Below are 23,013 nucleotides of genomic sequence, written 5' to 3'. Positions count from 1 at the left end.
AAGAATGAACCAGGCAATTTTTTACTTTATAGTTCTTTATAAGTAATTCTTCAGCTAAAAGGCTTCAAATGGAATAAAAATCAATGAACTTGTGTTATCCATTTGCTTTTACTTCCTTTACATTAGTATACTCAACATTAAATTGACATTGGTTAAATATTATTGCACTTGAGTTGTGTAACAGGTAATAATTCCATACAATTTTGTCATGGTTATCTAATCTAAGTAGTATTTTTGCTCCAGAAATATTTCTAAATTTTGGTAATGAAGATCTCACACAACTAAGATTTTTCACTCTGTTATTTTGATATCGATAATCGATAAAGGCAAAAAAAAGGGGATTGTAAAGAACACATCTTTACTCATTATAATTTCGATGATATATTTGAGAGACATTAATCAACAATATCGTTTGCAAAAACTGCAAAAAATTTTAACAACCCGAGTATGCAAATTAGTGGTAGTTAAATTCCGAGAACGTTGTACATACACTAACAAATTACATACAATAAAGTTATACACATACTAATGCATACACGAAGAATAGATATATTGTTTAATTTATGCGATAAAATAAATATATAAAAACATGAATTACGTACTATAAATGACGATGATACGACTTTGATCAATTATGGAGAAAGAAATTCCCACCTGCTACTCTATCAGTTTTTCTAGAGAAACACAAGTACTGAGCAATATTGAATCACATTTCTTCACAGAACGCACTATTGTTGCTGCTTAGTCGATTGTAATTATCTATTTTCGACCCACAGAAAAAAGGAGGATTCTCTGAACTTCCCCTCTTGGACATCTGCCTAAATTATAAAGAAAACTCGAATGCGCTCAACTCACTTTGTGCTAATTGACCAATGAAATTATGTTTTATATCAAAAGATGGATGATAGTTTGGTGCGAGATAAATTATCAAGATATTTTACTATCCTATGGAAATACAAGTAAAATAGTTGATATTTTGATATTAAAAGACTTATAATACTGCACTTGGCTAGCACTACACCTATCTAGACTATGAATATAAGCATTTCGGTATAGCTTCATTTCAAATGTCTTTCAGCTACTCTGTCGTAGATTTCAGGTCTTCAAACTTAATACTTTATCATCATTATGGGTGGAGATAAAGAGAACCATCTGTATTTTCAATAATAATCAATAAATATAAAATTTTTAAGTTGCTATGGGATACTTCGATTCATCTACAAATTCTAGGTTCATATGATTCCCTTTGTCTACATCAGCGTCTTTCTGGAAAGTTTTTAATAGTTGTTTGTCGTATATAGCTGGATATTTTGTCAACTTTTCTTACATATGATATACTCCTCCTCACCTCTACTCTCTATAATCTATAATCGAGAAATTTTTATATTTCACTTTTTCAGTACTCTTGTTAAGCTTGAAACATCCTATTTGAAATAAATAGACACGTCGTATATATTAATGTATCTTATTGGCTCAACATTTTCAATGCAATATTTCGATCTGATAATTGAATATCAGTTTGCATCAAGAGTTTGCAATAATTTTATTTCCTTATTCAATTTAGTTCAGATTGGCAATCGCCACATTTTATATATATATAACTTCAAATTTGCAGATAAGAATTTTCTTCATGAATTTTTATAATAATGTAGTTTCCAATTTTAAGTTATATTATATAATCAAATGTTTAGGCACCAAAATCTCTGGTGTACTAAAAATAGCCAAAAACAGACCAATTCAAACATTATTCATAAGATAATAGATAAGTCAGAAGCAACTATGTGTTACTCTATTATATATTTTATTATTTCGATTGTGATAACTGTCTCGTTTGTAGTAAATTTTTATTTCAAATCATTAAAAATGTTCTACCGATAACCACCCTTTCTTTTGGTGTGAAACTGTGATTAATATTAATATACTCCCTTATATAAATAGACTTCCTTTAACTCAAAATCCCACTCGAAAATATCCCCTACAGTATCACATAAACATTTTAATGAACTATGCCACTTCAGGTACAATATCAAACTCTATTTTAATAGATGTAACATAACAGCTCTCGACGTTGACACAGCAGCTGCTACTTTGAAAAAAGACGGCATTACTGACTTCTGTATAGAACAGATGAAGACAGCATCTCGGGTTTTTCGAGCAAATATTTGCTGTATTGAAAGTGTCAACTATTGTCTGCTTCCTATTGTATTGTCGTTAGATTTGTTGGAAAAAGCCGACTCAGTGGGTTGGATACCCTCGTCTTTTAAATGTAATTTCCAGGATTAAAAGTGTAAGTGAGGCATTGAGTTGTTTCCTCTATCTTGTTGTTTGTTAAGACTAATTACAAATTAATTGAAATGTGAGCTTGAGGACTTTAACGTTTCGGTCTCTCGTTTTTCTCCGGATCATGTTTTAAACCTACGTTATTATTGTTCTCAATATAAATACAACAAAATTATAGTTATCAACAAAGTTTATCTTTAGTAGCAACAGTGAAAAAATTAGTTGCTATGGATAGTCACTGACAGAAATACAGAGAAAATACATAACTTGAAAATTAGGAATTAAAGTGTTACTTGAGAAGAATATTGAAAGTACGGATTTTATTTTTCTAATTTGTATAAGAGGAAATTGGTTAATTACATACCGTGATTTTCTATCGTTCTATTGTATTGTATTGTATTCTCACTGGAGTCTATCTCATACGTGTTTCTGGCGATCGAGGTCTGGCTGCGCTGGCTATTGCAAAGCATTAATACCTCATCTGTGAGGTCCAAACGAGTTATACAATTCGGTTACCTTCAAATACCTTTGTCTTGAGTCTGGATAAAATCCAATCACAATTGATAACTGGATAGCGTATTAGCTCAATAAACAAGCTCCTTGACTTGGTATTGGTAGAGAAACTCTTGAGGGGCATCAGGCAGGTCAGTTGCCCTTTTAGAATTTAGAAGACAATTCCTTTCAGTGAAACTCTAATTTGACGCTCACAATCCCTAGATCTTTGTGCTACATCACTTGCTTATACATGCAATTAGTCTAGCAACATCTGCTTATCAGTAATATCAAACCTCATTTAATCGCGAGTTAAATGAGGTTTGATGTCATCTTCATCTACATAAGAATACTTTCAGTCCTTATAAAAATATTATTTGACACTGACAATTCGCATATTTATATTAATCAAAATATCACCCACATCATCAATAAAAAAATGAGAATATAATCTATTTTAACAAGAAAAATTAATTTTTATTTTGATATTCATGATGAAAGTGTAGACTCCATTGACATCAACAATTAATAATAATAAATCCGTGGTAAATACTAATAAAACACCGCTCTTCAGATATTACATACAAAAATAGCACCAAAACATATAGTGGTGATTTTTCTATAATTTCTCTAGCTACAATACTAGTATACTCATATTTTGTGGTTGTGTTTAGATACGTTGTAGTCATATAAATGCTTCTTCTAACTACAAGATATTATCAAAAAATGTGGTGAATGAATTTCTATAACAACAATTATTGATGGTGCTTCTATTTCAACTAGTATGTCTTAAGCAAATATCAAGGTGTTGGTCATTTTTTTCTAAATTCATAAGGCCTAATGCGCTCAGATTGTAACAATACTTCACATAAAGATTCTAGATTTCTTTCGAAATGAAGAACTGAAAATAAGCCAGCTGCATTCTTTCTTATCTTTTCAACTTAACGTGCTATAAGGCGATTTTAATTCGCTAGTTTTCCAACTTTGATTTTAATTAAATATTTGGCCTTACTTTTCTCCTGCCCCTTGTAAGTTGCAATAAATCCTTTCATATTAAATATTTTTGAAAATATATACGTGACACCTACCGTATACAACAATCGAATTGACAATAAATTTGTATCATTTGAAAGCTAATTTGCGACTCTCGTAGCACACGCTGTCAGCATATCAAGTTAATTATTAATTCCAGTGATTTAGGTTTAGCATAATTCGCATTCGTATGAAAAACTGATTGGTTTCGAACTGATTGTGATTTAGAATAGGTGCTAGACAACTAGAATTATTGCATTCTCAGTATAAACCGCTTTAAAATTAAATCCCCACAAGCTGCATCATTTTGATTTGTGAAACCTTCTATTCTATTCATTGTTTGAATTAACATTCAAGTGATGTATATGTTTCCAGCTAATCGATTGCATGAAAAATTATATTTAAATGTACACCATTCGAATGAAACTATCCTCCCTATAAAAATCTGAAGGTGCCAATTTTAGAATGAAAAGGAAAAAAATGAATGGAAAAGGAATCTTATTTTTGTTGATAAGAACTGGCTATAAATTTCCCTCTTTCCTACAGTGAATCCTCCCATTTCCTTGTTCTGTGTTAAAATCCGAAAGGAAAACAATGTGTATGTGTATTATGCTTAAAATAGAAGTAAATGATTAAGGAATTTCCAATTTACTGACATGAATAATATAGAAGTTAACTGAATAGCATAATAGTAATAAGTTGTATTATGCATTCTAAATGACTTCTGTTGGTTTTCATAGAATAAAATTGAGCCTCAATATCTCTTTACATGTTTACTGGTTCTATTTGTTATCATAAAAAGTCTAGCAACAGTTATGCAAGCTGTAAGTCTAAAATTAAGCTCCATCTACCATCTAATGACCATAAATGGAATTGTCTACCTCTTCTTTTTGAAATGCAAACAATGCTTCAATTTATCATTTTCTTCTGTTCTTGTTATTTGTAGCTGCAAAAATTATCTGTGTAGTTATAGATAATAAATTCAAAAATTTTATATAAATATAAGGTCACCCAAAACTCCAACCAAGTATTTCTATAAAATTCTGAAACCAGTGCTCGTAGAAATACTCACAGCACTGAAAACTAGAATGTTGTTATTCTTCTTCTATAGTCTCTTCGTTAACTTCCCATTGTGGATAACGTTTTACATTGTATAAAAATTATATATCAAAATTATCCTTTCCTACTCTGTAGTAGTTTTTCTGAGGTAAGTAGCATTAAACAGTCTAGTTGTGATCTACAATTTCAATTCTTCATTTCAAAATATGAATCATCTTCAGAGCATATGAGTTAGATACTTGTAGATTTTAATTGTTTAAAACAGACAAAGCTACTCTTTCGACACTATGTTTGGAAAATTGTTAAACTCTCTTTGCTGTATATAATATGTGTAATGAATACCTGAAAACTGATCGGAACAATAAAATACTTTTTCTTTTTATTTCTACTTTCATTACCTAAAAAAGTTATATTCATAAAAAATGTTAGGTATAGACAAACTCATTCAATTAAAATAAAACCCTCCAATATATTGAGGATTAAGGATAAATAACTTTTGAATGAAGTGTTAGGCCGCGGACTCGTGTTTCCCGTCCAAACACGTGAACAGTCACGTGCTGTGAAGTTTGCAACGATGACGTTTTGCTTTCATTAATGGCTTGAATACATTATGTATGAATACTCAAAATTGGTAGTTGTGACTTTAACGCATTTACAATACCACAATTCAACAGAGGGTGGAGAACTGGAGATAGCAATTTGCATACAATTACTCATAATATGGCAATCACAAAAACAATGTTATTTGATAGAAATGTGTACATTTTGCCGACCTACTGTTATCTACGGAATATACTAAACTAAATAAACTATATAAACAATTTTCGACATTTCTAGCACCACAAGTATTTGAGAATTATTGTTAAACACTATATTTTATATGTGAGTTATTAATAAATATTTTAATTCCAAAAGGAATCTATGATTAACGCCACTATAATGTAATTTCAAAATATTTTCATCGACAACATCAATAACCACGCAGATATTTCTTCTAAAAGCATTGAATTGTAAATTGTAATTGAATTCCCGAGCTAAATTTTTTCACGACTTTTTATGTTTCCTTCCAGGATTGTAAGGAACAAAGCTGCTGAGAAAGCAAAACATGCGCACCAAATAGCAACAAGTAACGCTGCCTCATCAGTTAGTGGAGGACCTGTATCTGTGATCGCGCACGCGCCAGCAACCCAACTGAATGAACCCAGATCGGGTGCTTATAGTATAAATGGTATTTTAGGTTTACAACATGATCCAAATGGTAATAGTATAAAACGGAAAAGGATAGACGATCATGGTAAGTTTTATTTTCATCAACAATTAATAAGATACGGAGTTTTTAAAACTTACCATATGATGCTCATATAAACACTACACATAATTTCAGTCATTCAAGGAAATTTAAAATTCGAATGAATTGTTATATATTTAATATTTTATATTGCTTACCGTTCAGAATAAAAACGAATATTGTTTTGAGGTTTTCATATGCAAGGGAATAAAAATTTCAAAAAACATTTAAATTTCCCTGGAGATCCTTTTTCCGTGAAGGTCTCACATTTTCCCGTGTTATGGCGAAATATTGCGTAAACATATGCACGATCGGGATTTCAAAGGTTTTTCGAGGGTTTGGCGACGCGGCTCATTCAGGGTAGTTGGCCGTGGGGGTTTCGCGGTCGCGTAGCAACCCGTGTGATGTCTTCATAATCCGACACCGGCGCTGATTGGTCAGAGAGGAGGCGGAAGGCCGCACTCACTTGTTTCACGCTGATGCGATTTATACTAAATGCAATATAGCGTTGTGGATTTCCTAATCACAAAACAGAATCGTTTCGATTTCCGCTTTGTTAAAAATTTCTTTGTGCTTCTTTGGATACCTTTCGACTTGATTGAGAGATAATTCTGGGAATATAGTAGGTTTTCTAGGAAAAAGTAGTTAATTACTTCATCATTTGAATAAATTTAACTACTAACTAGTATTAGTGCTAATTAGGGACGTGCCCTTTAGAACTGAAGATGGTATCAAAATTAAATGATAATCATTCCATAAAAGTTAACTGTTGCAGAGTAAAGGAGTAATTATAAAATAATACAATTAGCTTCAGACGATTATTACCCAGGTCACTTCATCTAGTGTGTCAAAGTGATTTGATTCATATAAAACATAATTCTAGTATATGTATGAGGTTAAGAGAAAGTTCCTGTATAAACTAAAGACATGATGAAAGTAAAATATCGTCTTTGAATATATCTCTAAATACTATACTATTGAAAAACTTTTGTCTGAGAATAGAAAACTTAATTAGCTGTGTAATGCTCAAACTCAAAGATACATTCAAATCTTAGAAACAAAGCAGAATTCTTCGTTATACCTATTGGTATAATTGCAAATCTCTACATCTTTAGGTATGATAGTTTGTGTTCCGGTCACAAACAAGTTTGTTCAAGCTAAATTTTTGATGTTGAGCTTGATTATCTCATGTGACATAGAAAAACAAACAATCTCTTCATAAAAGAAAATCGGAAATGATACGTTCAACAAAGAGGGCAAAATAAAAAATTTAAAATCTCAAAAACTCGACAAGTACACACTTTTCGAAGAATTAGACGTAATGTGCATACCTCTTCACTTATACTACAATAATTACAGATTGTAGAGTATGAGGGCAGGTAGGTGGATGGTGTTTAACAGTATGTTAATAAACTTATCGCAAACTTATGAGATTTCCAAATCTGCCAACTCTAATTTAGCCTCTTCTGGTTATTACATAAAATACTAGATCATCTAATATTATTTTGTTCTGTTAATTATTCTCTTGATAATATTGCACTGCCTCAAAGATGAACTTTCATATTAACACATACTACGAGATTCCAATTAATTCTTCATAGTATTTAGCAATTCTTGAGATAATTATAATCTTTAATCTACTCATTGTATTACATTGAAAAAAATTGTCAAAATTCTTCCACCTCTACATTTTCTTCTATATTCTTATGTAGGTAAAATTTGAAGACGACTTGTCTCAAGTTTGCCCATAGCGCTGATTAAATTTGCTAGCAAATTTCACATTGGGCGAACTTTGTACCATTATAAATTTTTGTTTGGGCTTCTTGATAACACATCGTCTCATCAAAATCATCATGAATATGGTTAGGTTAGAAACTTATCGAACAACTACTTAGTTCAAATAAACACAGTGGTGACTGCTGCTATTAAAACAATCATAAGTACACTGCCTGGCGTGTGACTCAATACTTAAGTTATATTCTTCGAAGGTAAACTTTTACCTTCAGTCTCTGATGACGTCAGGAAGTGTACTTAAGAATATTGGTTTAGTAGTAGCAGTGAACAGTATGTTGAGTAGTTAATAAGCGTTTGATATATGTTGTAATGTTTCTTATTTAATCACAATTTATCCTGATGCGTTTGATAGATTTAAGCACATGGTATATTCACTCACTTCTTATCTATGTACACACCTCTATATCACTAATTAATATTCACTGGATACTATTGGCTCTCTCATTTGTCGTGTTCGATGGATGACTAAGCTTCACTTACTCTCCAGTCATCTCGTATCTATAGAGTCTATTTCTTGAATATTCACAGAGTCCATCACCAGAATTTGTGCTTTCCACTTTATCCTATCAGACAGATTCGCCTTCGGGTCAACATAAATGTTTGATTTCGTAATAAAAATATAGGAATGGATGATTCTGTCGTTTGTATAATTTTGTAATAGGATCAATAACTATTTATGAAAAAAAACTGCAGCACTTTACGGAAGACTGTAACTTTTATATTTTTTTTGGTACTTTAGGTGTGTTATATGTTAATTTAACATTCAGGTATATACCAATTTAAAATTGTCTTAATATTTCTCTCATAGTTTTTTCTTAATGTATATTTGTGTGTTCATAAACAATTTGTTAAGCTCTAGTGGCGGCAAAAGTTTTTAAAAAAATAATTATTCTATTTTTGGATATTTTTCGTCGGATATCTTTTGATTTGGATACACTGAATTATCTACTTTGTACTTATGCCTTTTACATTCTCAAAATATATCTTCTAATAAAATATGAACACTGACGATAATATAGCTACGCTAAGAACATAATTGGATGGATAAATAGCTTGTTTTTCATAAATTATTCGTAAAAACGCTATTATCAATTTGACTAATCAATAACTACATTATTAATTTGGCAAGTAACCGAAAGTTTCGTAAGTAAGAAGAAAAGAGTTGAAATATTTATAATAATTGCTGTTGAATCAAATCGAAAGAAATTGAGTTTACCAATGATAGTGATTGCCATTTAATAAGATTATCTCAGTTGAATAATGTTTTTTAGAATGCACAAAAGGACATTTGAATGAATGCTTGTAATAATAAAGTACTCAAAATATTATACTTTTATCTTTAGTTTAGAATATATGTCAATAGACAAATTTGACTGATGTGCGGAAAAGTTTCTTACAGAGCTATAGCTATTAATATATCAATTGAAGGATAAAACATAAATGTAAAACGAAAGGTGACATATATTAAAAAGAGAGAAACAAAATTTAATCAAAAGTAATCTGATACTCAAGGAAGATCTAAATGAGTTGGGTGAGGGCTTTTAACAATATATTATTCCCCTAAATTGCAGAATGAAATAGTCAAAATATAAATTTATAAATCTCACGGTCTGTGCGCAGCCATGAAGTCGGACCCATGGATGCTCACCATCCGTGAAGAGCCGTAATAATGCATGTGTGTTCACGACTTGTATTATATCAAGAAGTATCAAACTGTAATACGTTTGATATATGGAGTGTCCGAGTGAATAAAAAGGTCAATTTTAAATTAACAAACTGATGTGCGCTTCCGCAAAATCAGTGTCAATCACTGTTATTGTGAAGAATTGGAAAATTAAATAAACTATATATCGCAATTATTAGACATACTTCAGAATATTAGAAACACGAGGCCAAATAAAATAATTTACTTAGAAGTCTATTTCAAGGTTATTTCAAGGTTTCCAAATTCATTGTAAAAACAAATTCTAATTGAATAGTTTTTTAGTTACCTCAATAACCAAGATAAGTCTGAATTGGGTATATTCAGTTGAAACTCATATTTTCCCAATAATATGGAGTTACTTTCTTCTTGTAGTTCTTCAATATTTAATGGAAATGAGATCCTCTATTTTGATAAATTACAATGCGCATTTTTTCTGTTTGACAGAAACTAGGAAACATTTTGTGTTTCTATTTTCTATTTCTATCGAATTGCAAAAATTTGTTCTCTAATTTGTAATCACTATTAAATATATCTCGCAGACTCCCAAACTTTCAAGGTCGGGTCTTAGAAGGAATAACGGGGGTTGTTTGACGAATAAGTAATTGTTGGGTCCGACGTATTTCTTATGTCATCTGTCAAAATTTTACATGAATCTGTCCATTCTTGCTTTTTCTACCATTTTTATTTTATCTAGTACCTTTCAACAGCTTCCTGTTGCCGAACGAAAAAAAAATGGCTGCGTGGGAAGCAATTTCAGACAAATGAAGACATGAACGCACATAGATGCGTCTTTAGCGGAAAAATTCTCTGGATTAATTCTATAGAGTCGAAAGGAAATGTTGTTAGAAAACAAAATATTTTTTTATCACAGCAAAATAGCTCATTGATTGATATGTGATATTGATTACATGTCAATCCAAGGAGTACTCAATTTTAAGATACGAGGGATGTCTAATAAGTTTCCGACCTCAACATGAAGATATCAACACTTATCAATAAAAGTCGGAAATATATTTCCGCATTCGTTGAGAGATTTGTCTGCTAGATTCAAACGTGATCATAGTTTTGAGATATGGAAACAGTTGACACATACTCGAAGCATTAATCTTGGTAAAAAAATGGAATTAAATCGCGATAACTTTCTATGACATTCGGCTTAAATTAAACCCACAGCAGTGTGCCGAATAAATTTCGTGAAGGTGTTCCAAAATCAGCTGTTGTGCCAAAAAACATCGATGCTATGCATCAAATGATATCCTAAGATCGTAATGTAACATAATGTTTGTGCCTTACATTTGACTGTCAAAAAGATATGTTTGCGTTGGATGCCGCTTAATTTGACAGTCGCTCAAATAAAGTTCGTGTCGATTGATGCGAATACTTGCTGCTTCTTTTTAGTTTTGGATCTTTTCATACAACCCTTGTAGAATATACTATCAGTACAAAATATATAGAATCATGAATACTCTCAATCTAATTTATCTGAAAAAAATATAACTTAGGTTGGAAGCTAAATATAAAGAATCAACATACTAGCAGCATAACAAACTTTTTTACAGGATAAATGGCTATTGGATTGGCTTATAAAGTTCCTTCGAATCATGTGTAACTATCTATAAATATGGTTCAGTTATGTTGATAATAATTTCATTTAACCGCCTACAAAAAAATTACTAAAGTTCTATAATTTTTGTGTCCAAGTTTTAGTTATTCAAAATGCGACTAGTATACAACATTCAGTAATCGGCGACGCTGTCATTTTGAAAATATTAATATCTTTTGGAAATAATTCAATGTTTTCATTTAATTAAAATGCAAAAAATTGTAAAATGATTGAACTTGACGACAAAATGATTAGTAAAGGTATCAAAATAAAAAATATTTCAGCTAGGCCGATTTCTAATTATATTAAAATTGGCCACTTGGCTATATCAGGAATTCTTGGAACTCATAAATTGCATCCTTATAAAAGGAATTACTGAAAGATGATCCTGATAGCGGACAATATTCTAGTAGAGAATTTTCTGTCTTCTGATGAATAGACGTTGATGCTAAATGTCTATATTCATCGATCCAGAAAAGTGAATGTTTGAACAGAGATTATAGAAAGTTAAAGAACCATCTTCATCTGCAAGAAGATTACATATTTCGGTTTACTGGCTGCTTCCTAATATTGTACATGCTAAAATACTGAATAGAGATGATGCGCATCCCTATTTTAAAAGATTAATTTAAGAGTATTTCGGTGCTATAGTTTCAGGTGGATTGATTGAGGGAGCCTGTTGAATAGCAACCGATATTCCAAGATTTCAATCTTCTGAATTTCTATTTGAGTGCAAAGTATTAAGACCAAAGCAGCTAATTTCAAGGAATTGAAAGCTTGAAGGGAATACATATCAATTGTGCTCCAAGTTCTCAGAGATGCTTAGAATTTTACATTACTTCTTTTGGTATCTTGTGATTGGTAAGGAGTGCCATTCAACAAAATCAAATCTAAAATTGAAGCTTATTATATACATTATTATTGCATGCAAAACAATGGTAATTGGAAGTAGGTACTATACGACTTGTTAGAGCATTGATTGGTTAAATTTAATTCCAAATTGCATATACTATATTCAAACAGAATAATTTGAAATATTATATTCACCTAACAGTATTTTTTGTTTATTAATGTTTGTAATTAATTTCCCGTTACATAAAGTGATCAAGTGTCTGAAACATTTCTAACCTTATTAGCTCCTACGAAATATCTAGTTTATTCTAGGAATCTTAAGTGCTGCATTTCACAAACCTGCTTCCTTGATTAATTTTATACCATAATAAGTATCACACATCCTTAAAGAAACCATACACTTTCGTTCTCGTTTCTTGTTAATATTTAGATAAAACGCTTCATTAATATTTGTCTCACTAATAACGTCTGGAGTGTTAATTTGGTAGCACTGTTTGTATTTTTGAACAGTATGTCACTATTTTCTTGCAATCGCGTGACGCTGGCAGCTTCCTCTTGGAACATTATCAGAGTCGTAAATTAATCAAATTACGTACCTGTACTTGTATTCATCATATTTCAATCTTCAATCAATATTTTTTTGTTATTGCCAATTAGGTAACTAATTAACAATAAACAAATTGTAAATTGGATGATTTCACTGATTATCACTTTGAAAATTTAAATTTAAGTATAATAGTTTAGGTAAATAACAACATCATTAGTTACCTCGGATCATTTGATTTATTACTAATACTATATATATTCTGAATAATTTTGAAATAAAAGTAACTAATAAACGTAACGTACAATGAAGCACTTTCCTGTTTGTAATTGAAAATTTTCCTTAACCAGCTACCATAAAATCTATAAGTTGATTATAGAACCAAAGTCATCATAAATTTATTAAAGGTCGGAAGTACCATAACAAATCACTCCAAAATTTCCTAATAAGCTCACAACCATTATAATTACCGACTATAAACTCGCAAGACAAATCTGCATTTATATATTCTTGGTCAAAGACGCTTAAGATGGAGGAGTCCTCGTTGAGTTACAATCGCAACTAGCTAACTATCTTCCGGTCAGAAATCATTCGTTTAATGTTTTGCTACAACGAATTATACGTATTGTGGCGAATTTTCTTTGTATATAACCTTCTTAACTTCCGGAGTATTGTGAGGTAGTTCTAATTAATGTTAGCTCATTTATCTAGATACCGAACATTATAAAACATATTATATTTGGAATCAAAAAAAATTTATAGTAACAATATTCATAATGAAGAACGAACATTCAGTATGTGTCATTTTGAATATGTTAATTGAAAGGTAAGACAAACGTTTTAGAATTTTCAGCTATTGACTTGGACTGACAATATTTATTACAAGGAGCTGATTTTTGGACGTCCCCAGGTATCTGAAAAATTATGACCAAACACTTATCTTCTACTACCGCTTTTGTAGTTGTTCATTTTCCTTCTAGTATATGTTTTCTTTTCTAACTATATCTTAATATTTAGCTCTACATCATCTTTCTAATATTGCTTCAATGGTAAATTTTATTATTTATTATTATAAAGGCATTTTATCCTTCAAATTAATCCATATTTAATTCATGAGCACGTATCTAGCGATATTTCTAGCTTCCTGAAGACTTGGCGCTCTATTAAATATTGCTTTACCGGATATACCCAAAGCTATGGCTGATATCTTCTGGCTGTCAGGTAAAAGTAGCATTCTTCAGTGATCGTTTGACAATCAACATTGCCTGAACTCTCACTTTGTTGTGCACGGTTCCGTCTTGGTGATTTGAAATGTCTCCATTGTGAAGGAAGTGGCTTTATGCCTGGCCGCAAACTCATAATTTATCCCTAATAGTAAGTTAGCAATTTTTATCCAAGATTTATTCAAAACTTGATTCATATTCGTTGAGCACACTTTTTCGTCATTTTGTGTATTAACAAAATAAGATGAACATGAAAAAGACACTGTAACGGACGTCGTTCACGAGCTAACAAGTCATAACTGTTAACGTTCATGTCTTACAGTTGTTGGTAAGAAAATTTAACGCGGAGACTTGTTGGATACTCTTGAAACAACCTCGTATTTTGTCATAAAACAAAAAGGTTAGTTTGACTTTTTTCATACTATAACGTTATATTGTTTTATAGAATTAACATTGATTTATTTTTCTCCCGATATTAGCTCTACTTTTGATTTTTAAAATAATGAGATCTATTGGTAAAAACTGAAAATAATCCCATTAGAACTACTAAGATGTCGTATTCTTCGATGAAAATGTTCATCTACCGTTGCATATTCTAATATTCAACATAAGAAAATATTCTTCGAATAGTAATAATTCAAGATTTTAACTGAGAAATATAATATTTATTACCATTGTCACCCGTTGAAAGATTTATAATCTGCAGAATTATAATAATTGGTGTTAGTACTATGTCAAATATATTTGAAAATCTTTCATCTACAGCAGAATTAAGTCATGTTTTCATCTGTAATTCTATCTAGAAATGGAGTTTCATTATGCCGTCGGGGACTCAGAAATCACTTTATTGATTAAGTTTATCAATTTTTTAGATATTTGGAATAAAAGATAGAATACACATATTTTCTGCACAATAATATCGACCAGTATTCCGAAGGGCGACTGCATTTGACAGGGGCGATGTTATTGCTATTATATTGACTGGTCCATGGGGAACTTGAAGGGTACATTTGAAATAAATCGACTAGTGTTGTAGTAAAGTCACGTATTGTTATGCTACCGATGAACATTTTCTGTTTCTGGTCCCTCTGATTCATATTCAATTTCGTTTAAAGAATAGTTTATTCGAATTATATTTATTCTTAATGTTCGTCATTGGCCATAATTTACGACTTCAATTTTCGACAACGTCCGTTCTTCATTGTTTCATTACACGAAAATATGATGATACATTTCAGGTACCAATGCATATTCTTTGTAGATTATTTCATAAAAACAGTTTACAGTTTCATAGAGAAGAAATATTCCATTGATGTCTAAGATATTTGTTGTATTTACAAAATCAGTTCAAGCGCAACTGTCATATGAAATGAGAGTTAATAGCGTAAGCATTTCCTTTGAAATTAGAAGTACGAATGCCACTCGTAGATACCTTTCACATCATTTATCGAATTTAGAGATATTTATTTACTACCTTGATATGAAAGCAAACGCAGTTTCACGTTCCGTGAAATTTATTGTCAATAAATGTGGAAAATAATGATAGTTTAATAGATTTTCTTCTCTTCTCGTGCATTTATAGAATTTCATTCTGAGAATTACCAGCCCAAAACATCATAAGTTTTTTTTTAATAAAACGTTATTTTCTACATCAAGCTTTTGGTGAGAAAAATTCACACCATTTTCTGAAGCTTTCCGCGAAGACCAATTAACTTTTTTTGGGGGGTGGAAAATCTAGTTTTCCAAGACGAATCGGCTAAAGTGACCATCCTCTACACAAAAATTAAGCTATGTAGAGAATTTATTCCAACCATCCTGGGAGAAAACCACATAGATAATTTTCCCATTAATAGTAAACGGAAACCTACGCTATCAACTAGGGTCAATATAACTAATTGTTTAGATTGTATTTGAATTTATAACTCATTTCGTAAAGTTGAATAAATTTATGAATATTGATAAAATAGATATAGTTTAAACAACTGCCACTTCAAATAAGAAACTTGGAACAAAAATAATATATGATTTGTAAATAGACAAATAATGATTAAAGTAAAATATGAATAAGAAATAATATTTTCTAAGTGGCATACTGAGTGAATAAGAAAATATCATCTATTTCGAGTATCGATAAAGTTTTACTAGGGTAATTAATGTCAAGAGTGAACAATCTAGGTCTAGGTTCAGATGGCGTGTAATATCTATAGACCAATTCATGTGTTGGTACTTCATAATCTGTGAATCAATTAATCACCAAACAATAATGTCACGAGATGACTGATGGTTAATCACCATCGCAGGAACTATTGTAACAACATTACGGTCCACTGGCTATGATACAGGAGGGATTGTGTAAACCTTTGGTTTCCAGAAGTTCGGTCATCTTTATTCAATTAGAACTACTGTAGGGTACAGGGTTGTAGCAAGAATATTGAACATACTCGTACAGCTAGAAAGTGAGTTATTTTAATCGTGAATAAATATATTATTATATTCATTACTAGTGATTGAAATGGAAATACTCTTTGATAACGGAGTACACATAACTTAAACGGAATTAAAAGATTCACTACAGTGGTTGCAACAATAACATGAAGTAGATCTGTCAAGATACATTATAGATACTTTACAAGTATCTTAAATACTGTTTAAGATATATAAAACAGTTATTTATACTATAATAGATGTATGTAAGTACCATTTACTTATCGACAATGATTTTGCGCCCGAAAAATTGCGAGGATTGGAAATAAAGTTTGATACTAGTAAATATACATCTCCTGAAGTATATTAGATACTCATTCTTTTCAGCAGAATTTATTATTGGATTATCATTAATTTAATTCAATACTTTTTACATGAAATTATGAACACCTCTCATTTTCTATAGCATCATAACCACTGTTATTTTATCAACAATGTCAAACTGACAGATTGTGCCAGAAAAATCGAAGAAGAGGTATGGAGCAACCTATCAATACTTCAAGAAATTGTGCCAAACAAAGACAGCTGCTTCAATTTAAGATAAAACAAGAAAATATTTATCAAAATTTTGTAAATAATGGTTGAGGAAATAAAAAATTAAAGTTGTTTACTATTGTTGTATTGAAAACTTACTTTAGGGTGTTTTCTGGAGTAAATAAGGTTTTTCATGAAACCCAATTGTGGTGAGTTGACTTTAACCAGTTATCAAGGGCAATCGAGATTTTTTAGTAACTCACGTGCTTCAAAACAGTGTCAAAATGCGTTTTTCACAAAATGGGAACGAGAAAAACATTATTTTTTGATTACTTCTTATATTCAGTATGTACTTAATTTGATAGAATTATCTGTTACCATAGTCACAATTTTTCTATTAACTTTAGTATCGTTCGAGGAATTCCATCTAAAAGAAAACTAAATCTGAATATGTTTGAAATGTCTCCATATTAACAAAACAAATTTGCGCTCCCAAACAATGGGGTAGGTGACTACTAGAAAACATTGAAGCCAATTCATCCAAGTGCTTCACTAGGAACAATATAGTCTTTCTATTCAAAAACTCAATATCAACTAATAGTATTTTGCGCTATCTCAAATACTTACTTACTTTGTGGTAAATAATATACTGGCCCAAAACAAAGCTCCTTGCGAAAAATACGTGAGGTACCAGCTATAGATAAAAAAATGAGGTGAATGAGACAATCCATGATGAATAAGATACAATTTTCTAATAGCTTTACTTATAAGGCAATAATTGAATTCCTTGTAACAATTTGTTTCTTTGTTAAAAATCTTGACCACTGATATATCATGCCATATTCTCTGAAAATAAAAAGAAAGTCACTATGTCGCTGAGCCCATAAATTGGCAACAATTATTTTTATTTATTTGATTTTTGAGATATTTTTCAATTCAAACAGATTTTTATTCTCTGTATTGATCTTATCGTAAGGTTTCTAGCGCAAAAGTTGTGAATAATGATGAAAACTTTCTCTTTGGATGGAGCCATGTTTTTGTACTCTTTATCAATAATATCTTTTGTATTATCTCAACTATTAATATTATAGTTATAATTACAACAAAATAAATTAACATGCTTTCTATTTGTACTATTTTATGTCGTCTAGTCAACAAAAAATATGAAAAACAATATCAAGAAATATACACACAATATTTATTATTTGATCATGATGTAATCTTGTTTTTACTTAAATATACTAAATAGTAAATAATGTATGAATAGGAGCTGAAGTGTTGAAATCAGACTCTTCGATCATTTTAATTTATTTTCAATATGAATAAGCAACTTTACGACAGAGTTAGTCAAGTTAAAATACAATGAACATAAAAATAATATTGATCTATTTATATCCATAAAGATTAAACAAAGCTATTCATGATCGCTTCAATGGACAATTCACGAATAACACCATATTTCTCCGGACTCAATCATAAATCGAATATTGAGCTAATTAAATTAGATTGTAAGTGAAACAATGACATGATTATAAAGTCCAAATAAATTAAAAATATAATTGAATATTCAATTTACAACTCCAATAAACACTTTTGTCGTGCAACAAAATTAATAGAGAATTCTCTATTAATTTTAGCTAGGCCAGGCCATTCAAATTCTTGTTATTGAAACAATACGCATTGTGGCTTGAATCTAAAATACCAAGTAAATAACATTTCAGCCACGATACAATTTTAATTCACCCACGTTGTTCTCTTCTCTCTCCTTTTCTCTCTATCTCTCTCCCCATCATTCCAATGGCGCAGTTAGAGAATTATAACAGGATTGGAAGAATTTAATCAACGGCAGTTTGATGAAATATGTATTATGAGATTTATCCATTATAATTAGAGAAAATGATGAAGTTTTTACTTTGTCATATAAGAGTCGAACAGAGGAGTATACAGAGATATAAAAAAAACAAATAAAAAATTATGGGAAATCAGAATTATAATGAAAAAAACTTTAGCAGAAGTGAAAGAGGAAACAAGTAGAACTGAGGTTCAACAGTTGTATAGGTGTTAAGAAGTATAGAATCATAAGATGTTTATCGTGTAAAGGTTGTACTAATAATTTGTTTAAACTTTTACTGAACATTATTGTCCAGTATCATACTTCCATTCCCATGGCGAGTTTGTATGTTAATGCAGTTAGTATACTTCAATACTGTATTTGGATATTTGAATTCATGTTTTCATTTATTATTTTTCTATCTCTCGTGATCTACATCCTTTGATGCCCATAGCTTCCAGATCTTCTACTATATTGCCTTTCTTCCAAAGTCGAGGTCGTAGAAGTGTTTTACAGGTGTGTCTCTCCATACGAGTACTGTTGTCTTGTCGTCTTCTCCACACACACAATATATATACATGGACCTCATATTTTTTACTATATTTACATACCCGAGTAAGTCTTATTTTATAATAACAAACTAGTATAATTTTCCATCTAGGTTGCCATCGTTGTTGTTGAGGTTCGGCTTTTGTTTTACTGTCTTATATTATTTATTCATCCAGTTTCAAATTTATACCTAACATCTTCCTGGCGTCTAGATATTTGTTTCCACCGTTTACTACAGTTTATGGTTTATGGTTATTCATTATTTCATGCACTTATTGGAATTCCAAGGAATCTAAGCTCTCCGACTCTTGAAGTTATAGTCGTCGATTGTATTCTGTCTAGTTGTCATAGTACTACTCAACATATATTATACCTCTTGTTCATTTGGTACCTCATAATCTCTACTGTCTTCTTACAACATAATAATGACATACACATATCTCTATTTTAACTAAATATCTGCATATATGGTTCTTTCCAATGGAATCTAAGATCGAAGTTTCACTTCTTGGTAATTCATTTTACTGGAACAATTCAACTTACTTTCTGGCCACGAATTCCGTTTTGGATCAAATGAAACTGTATGATTGGATAAAAATTTCCAGTGTTTGAAATGGAAAATGTGTTACAAAACCAAATATTAAGTAAATGTTGGTTCATTTTGTTGAACTTTTGATAGAAAATGGTTGACAATAGTGATCTCGATATATAGTGTTAGTCGTTAAATTCAAGTCTCTCCACAAATATGTCATCTTTCTACAGAGTGCAAAAAACAACGATAATCGCTAAAAAATGGTATCATTTCCACAAAAAACAAATTTTACCAGGATCCGATCCCTTTCCAATAAATTGGAACTGTTCATGTTCTAATTTTCATATACACATGTAACATTTCCGCATACAAACTTTATTAAATTAAATTGTGGTTCTTAAACCAACCATAAAACATGTTAATTCCTAGAACCATTTCTTCATTTTTAATTTTTATCGTGTGCACTCACTAATAAAGAATATCATTTCGACAATAAAAATTATATCCATGAAGATATAAAATACTTGTTGAATAATATTTCCGTTACGCCAATGCTCTCGACCCTTTACCATTTCGATGTCCATTTTGCTAAAGTGAAGTGAACAAGAGAAAATGTTGAACACAATTAAATAGGTTGTGTTGAGATAATGAAAAGAGCGCTGTCCACTCTAGTTAAATCTTTTATAAAGTTGTTCGTATTCCTAGGTGAATATGTTTTCCACTGGGATACTTGATCTGTGGAGGGTTTACCTTTTATTTATCATTTTAATATTTGCAGAAATGCGGAAATACAAAAATTATAATGATTCCGTGATATTTATTTATAGATAACTGGAAATTGGAAATACATATTTGATTAGTACAGATACAAAAATAGAAAAGTGGAGTATTGATCAATTTTTTTATTACCTATGCTAGAATCGTTGAGTAATGTTGATAATATATTAATATATTTCATTCAAATTCAGATCGAGAATTGACTGTAATCTTGTAAAGTTTATTATCGAGAAGGTTGCTGTAGTGACGCCCAAAACACATGCGCATTAGTATAGCGATTTGTTTTTCAAGGCGAATTAGGCCGCTGTATTTTTTTGCGAGAAAGCTTGATAAATCTACCAATGAGTGAGAGTCCAAGTTAATTGATTTTCACGAATCTGAGGCGAAATGAGTTTCGGAAATGAATCTTATATCTTTCACGGCGATGCTAGTGTTAGGAACCTCGCCAAGAGACAGTAAATCTCTCAATAATAATCTCCACTCTCAATAAAATCTCGGAGCCTCAATACACATTTTAAACAAGTATCAAGATCAAAAGTAAAACAATCAAAATTTGCTACAAAAAATGAAAACAAACAGTTGCAAAGTTGATCATACGTTCCGTTAATTTTATAAAATACATACCTCAAGTTTTGAAAATAACTAATTTGTTCCAAATGATAGTCGTAAAAAAACTTTTCAAGATTCGTGATACATAAAATTAAATTTTATTTTATTTAGTTCTATTCACTGAATCAGACTACTTTTATCAGATATTTTCCAAAATAATATTTAAAGAAATATTAAAATAGTTATTCTTTATAATCCAACCATATGGTTTTGTATTTCAATTTGTATATTTCACAGATGAAAACAAGGACTTAAATGGACACCCGGAAGATGACTTCAAGAGGCAGAGATCACAGTATAATGGCGACCAACTTTATTCAAATGTAAGTTAATTACTCTAGTTGTAACATTTAATCGAATATTCTGTTTACGGAAAGAGTTTATTTACTATCCGATGTTAACGATGTGGGTTTCACAATTACACCAACTTTCATAAATTTCAGTTGATTACTTCGATGTATCTTTGATGAAATCTAATTTACTGGTAGTATGTTTGTGTTCTTCCAATAAATTTTAGTTTGATAGTGAATAAGAAAGAGATACTTTGTACTTACTATACATGTTTAATTAAATTTCATGTAGGACACATGCGGCAATTGATTAAAAGAGATGTGACTCAAAGAAGAGACAAAAGTATTCAAAATCGTATGTAGATTAATGATTTACAATGTTAATGAAACTGAATAGAGGGTAATTCAACCATAATATAAGTAAATAGAACGTTTATAATCAAAGTTCCAACAAACATGAGATGTGGTTTGCGAACAATTAGATTTCAGAACTTTGGTTTATTAAGACTTGGTGACTAATGAAAACTTTCATGAGAGAAACCTAAAATCCAATCTGGTATCATAATATATAGGTAGATGAGATTCGTTGAACGTCTTTCAAATGGATATACTTTTTTTTTATTTTTCTCTCACCCTTTCACTTTCACTCAAAATCTGAAATCTATAGCACGTTGTAGTCGTACTTGTGCATATTTTTCTAAAGAAACTGCTCTAGTGGGATCGGGAAAATGAGTGACTCACATAATAAGTAGAATGATTCAATTTTAGATAAATTTGATAAGGAACTCTCTGGAATCCTTCGCAAATTGAATTTGGTGGACGCTAAAAAATGTATCTGAAAAATACACGTGTCTGAATGGTCGAATCGTTTTAAGAGAGGCATGAATCAGTTGAAGGAACTCGTACTGACCAAATGTCGAACATTTGCGCACGCAGATCACATTTGATCGGTGCCGGTGTATAACCATTCGTGCGCTGCCTAATGCGTTGACAGTTAACAAATTGTCTGCAAGATATAACATCAGGAATTATAAATGCAAAATATTTGCAAATTATTAGTTTCAAACAGTTTCAAACGTTTTTACTCATAAAAAAAAACTTAATAAGCGCTCTGCAAGGAATCTGGTTGAGCCAGGTAATCACTGGAAATGAGACCTAGAGTATGACCCCGGGATACGTAAACTGACTCAACAGTGAAAATAGATAGGAAATGTCTAACAGAGGCTAAAGTGTCCGAGACAGGTCCGATGGCAATGTTGAACTAGTTTAATTCTGACGATTAAGAAGAAGAAGATGTTTTGATCATAGCTACAACGTTGGAATCGTTGGGTAGAATTGTATAGAAACAAATATGAGGTCAATAATACAATTTGTCATGGAAATTAATTTGGTTCTTTTTTGTTGATATATCCCTGGAACTTGATAGCCACACCTCGTATGTTTGTTTTATAGAAGTACAATTTATTGAAACCTGAAAAGACTATTGAGTCAGCTTCTGCCAGCAACTGGTAGTTCTTTCATTTGAGATAATTTAATACATTTTAGAATATCAGTCGGTCTTAGTTTGGATAAGTCTTCCTTGCCTATCCACTATG

General features: G+C 30.8%; 1 protein-coding gene across 1 annotated transcript in view; it reads left to right on the top strand.

Moving 5' to 3' along the window:
* The window catches only part of LOC130440642 (paired box protein Pax-5), a 99,526-nt gene that overhangs the window by 62,949 nt on the left and 13,564 nt on the right, over window positions 1-23,013 (top strand). Inside the window, exons 5-6 of the mRNA XM_056773900.1 lie at window positions 5,934-6,157; window positions 21,366-21,451. Of these exons, the coding sequence (XP_056629878.1) occupies window positions 5,934-6,157; window positions 21,366-21,451 (310 nt within the window). The remainder of the gene's footprint in view (window positions 1-5,933; window positions 6,158-21,365; window positions 21,452-23,013) is intronic.

Source organism: Diorhabda sublineata, chromosome 2, assembly GCF_026230105.1.
Source record: "Diorhabda sublineata isolate icDioSubl1.1 chromosome 2, icDioSubl1.1, whole genome shotgun sequence".
NCBI classification, from domain to species: domain Eukaryota; kingdom Metazoa; phylum Arthropoda; class Insecta; order Coleoptera; family Chrysomelidae; genus Diorhabda; species Diorhabda sublineata.
The sequence above is the reverse complement of the archived record's forward strand: the minus strand, read 5'-3'. Positions and strand labels throughout refer to the sequence as shown.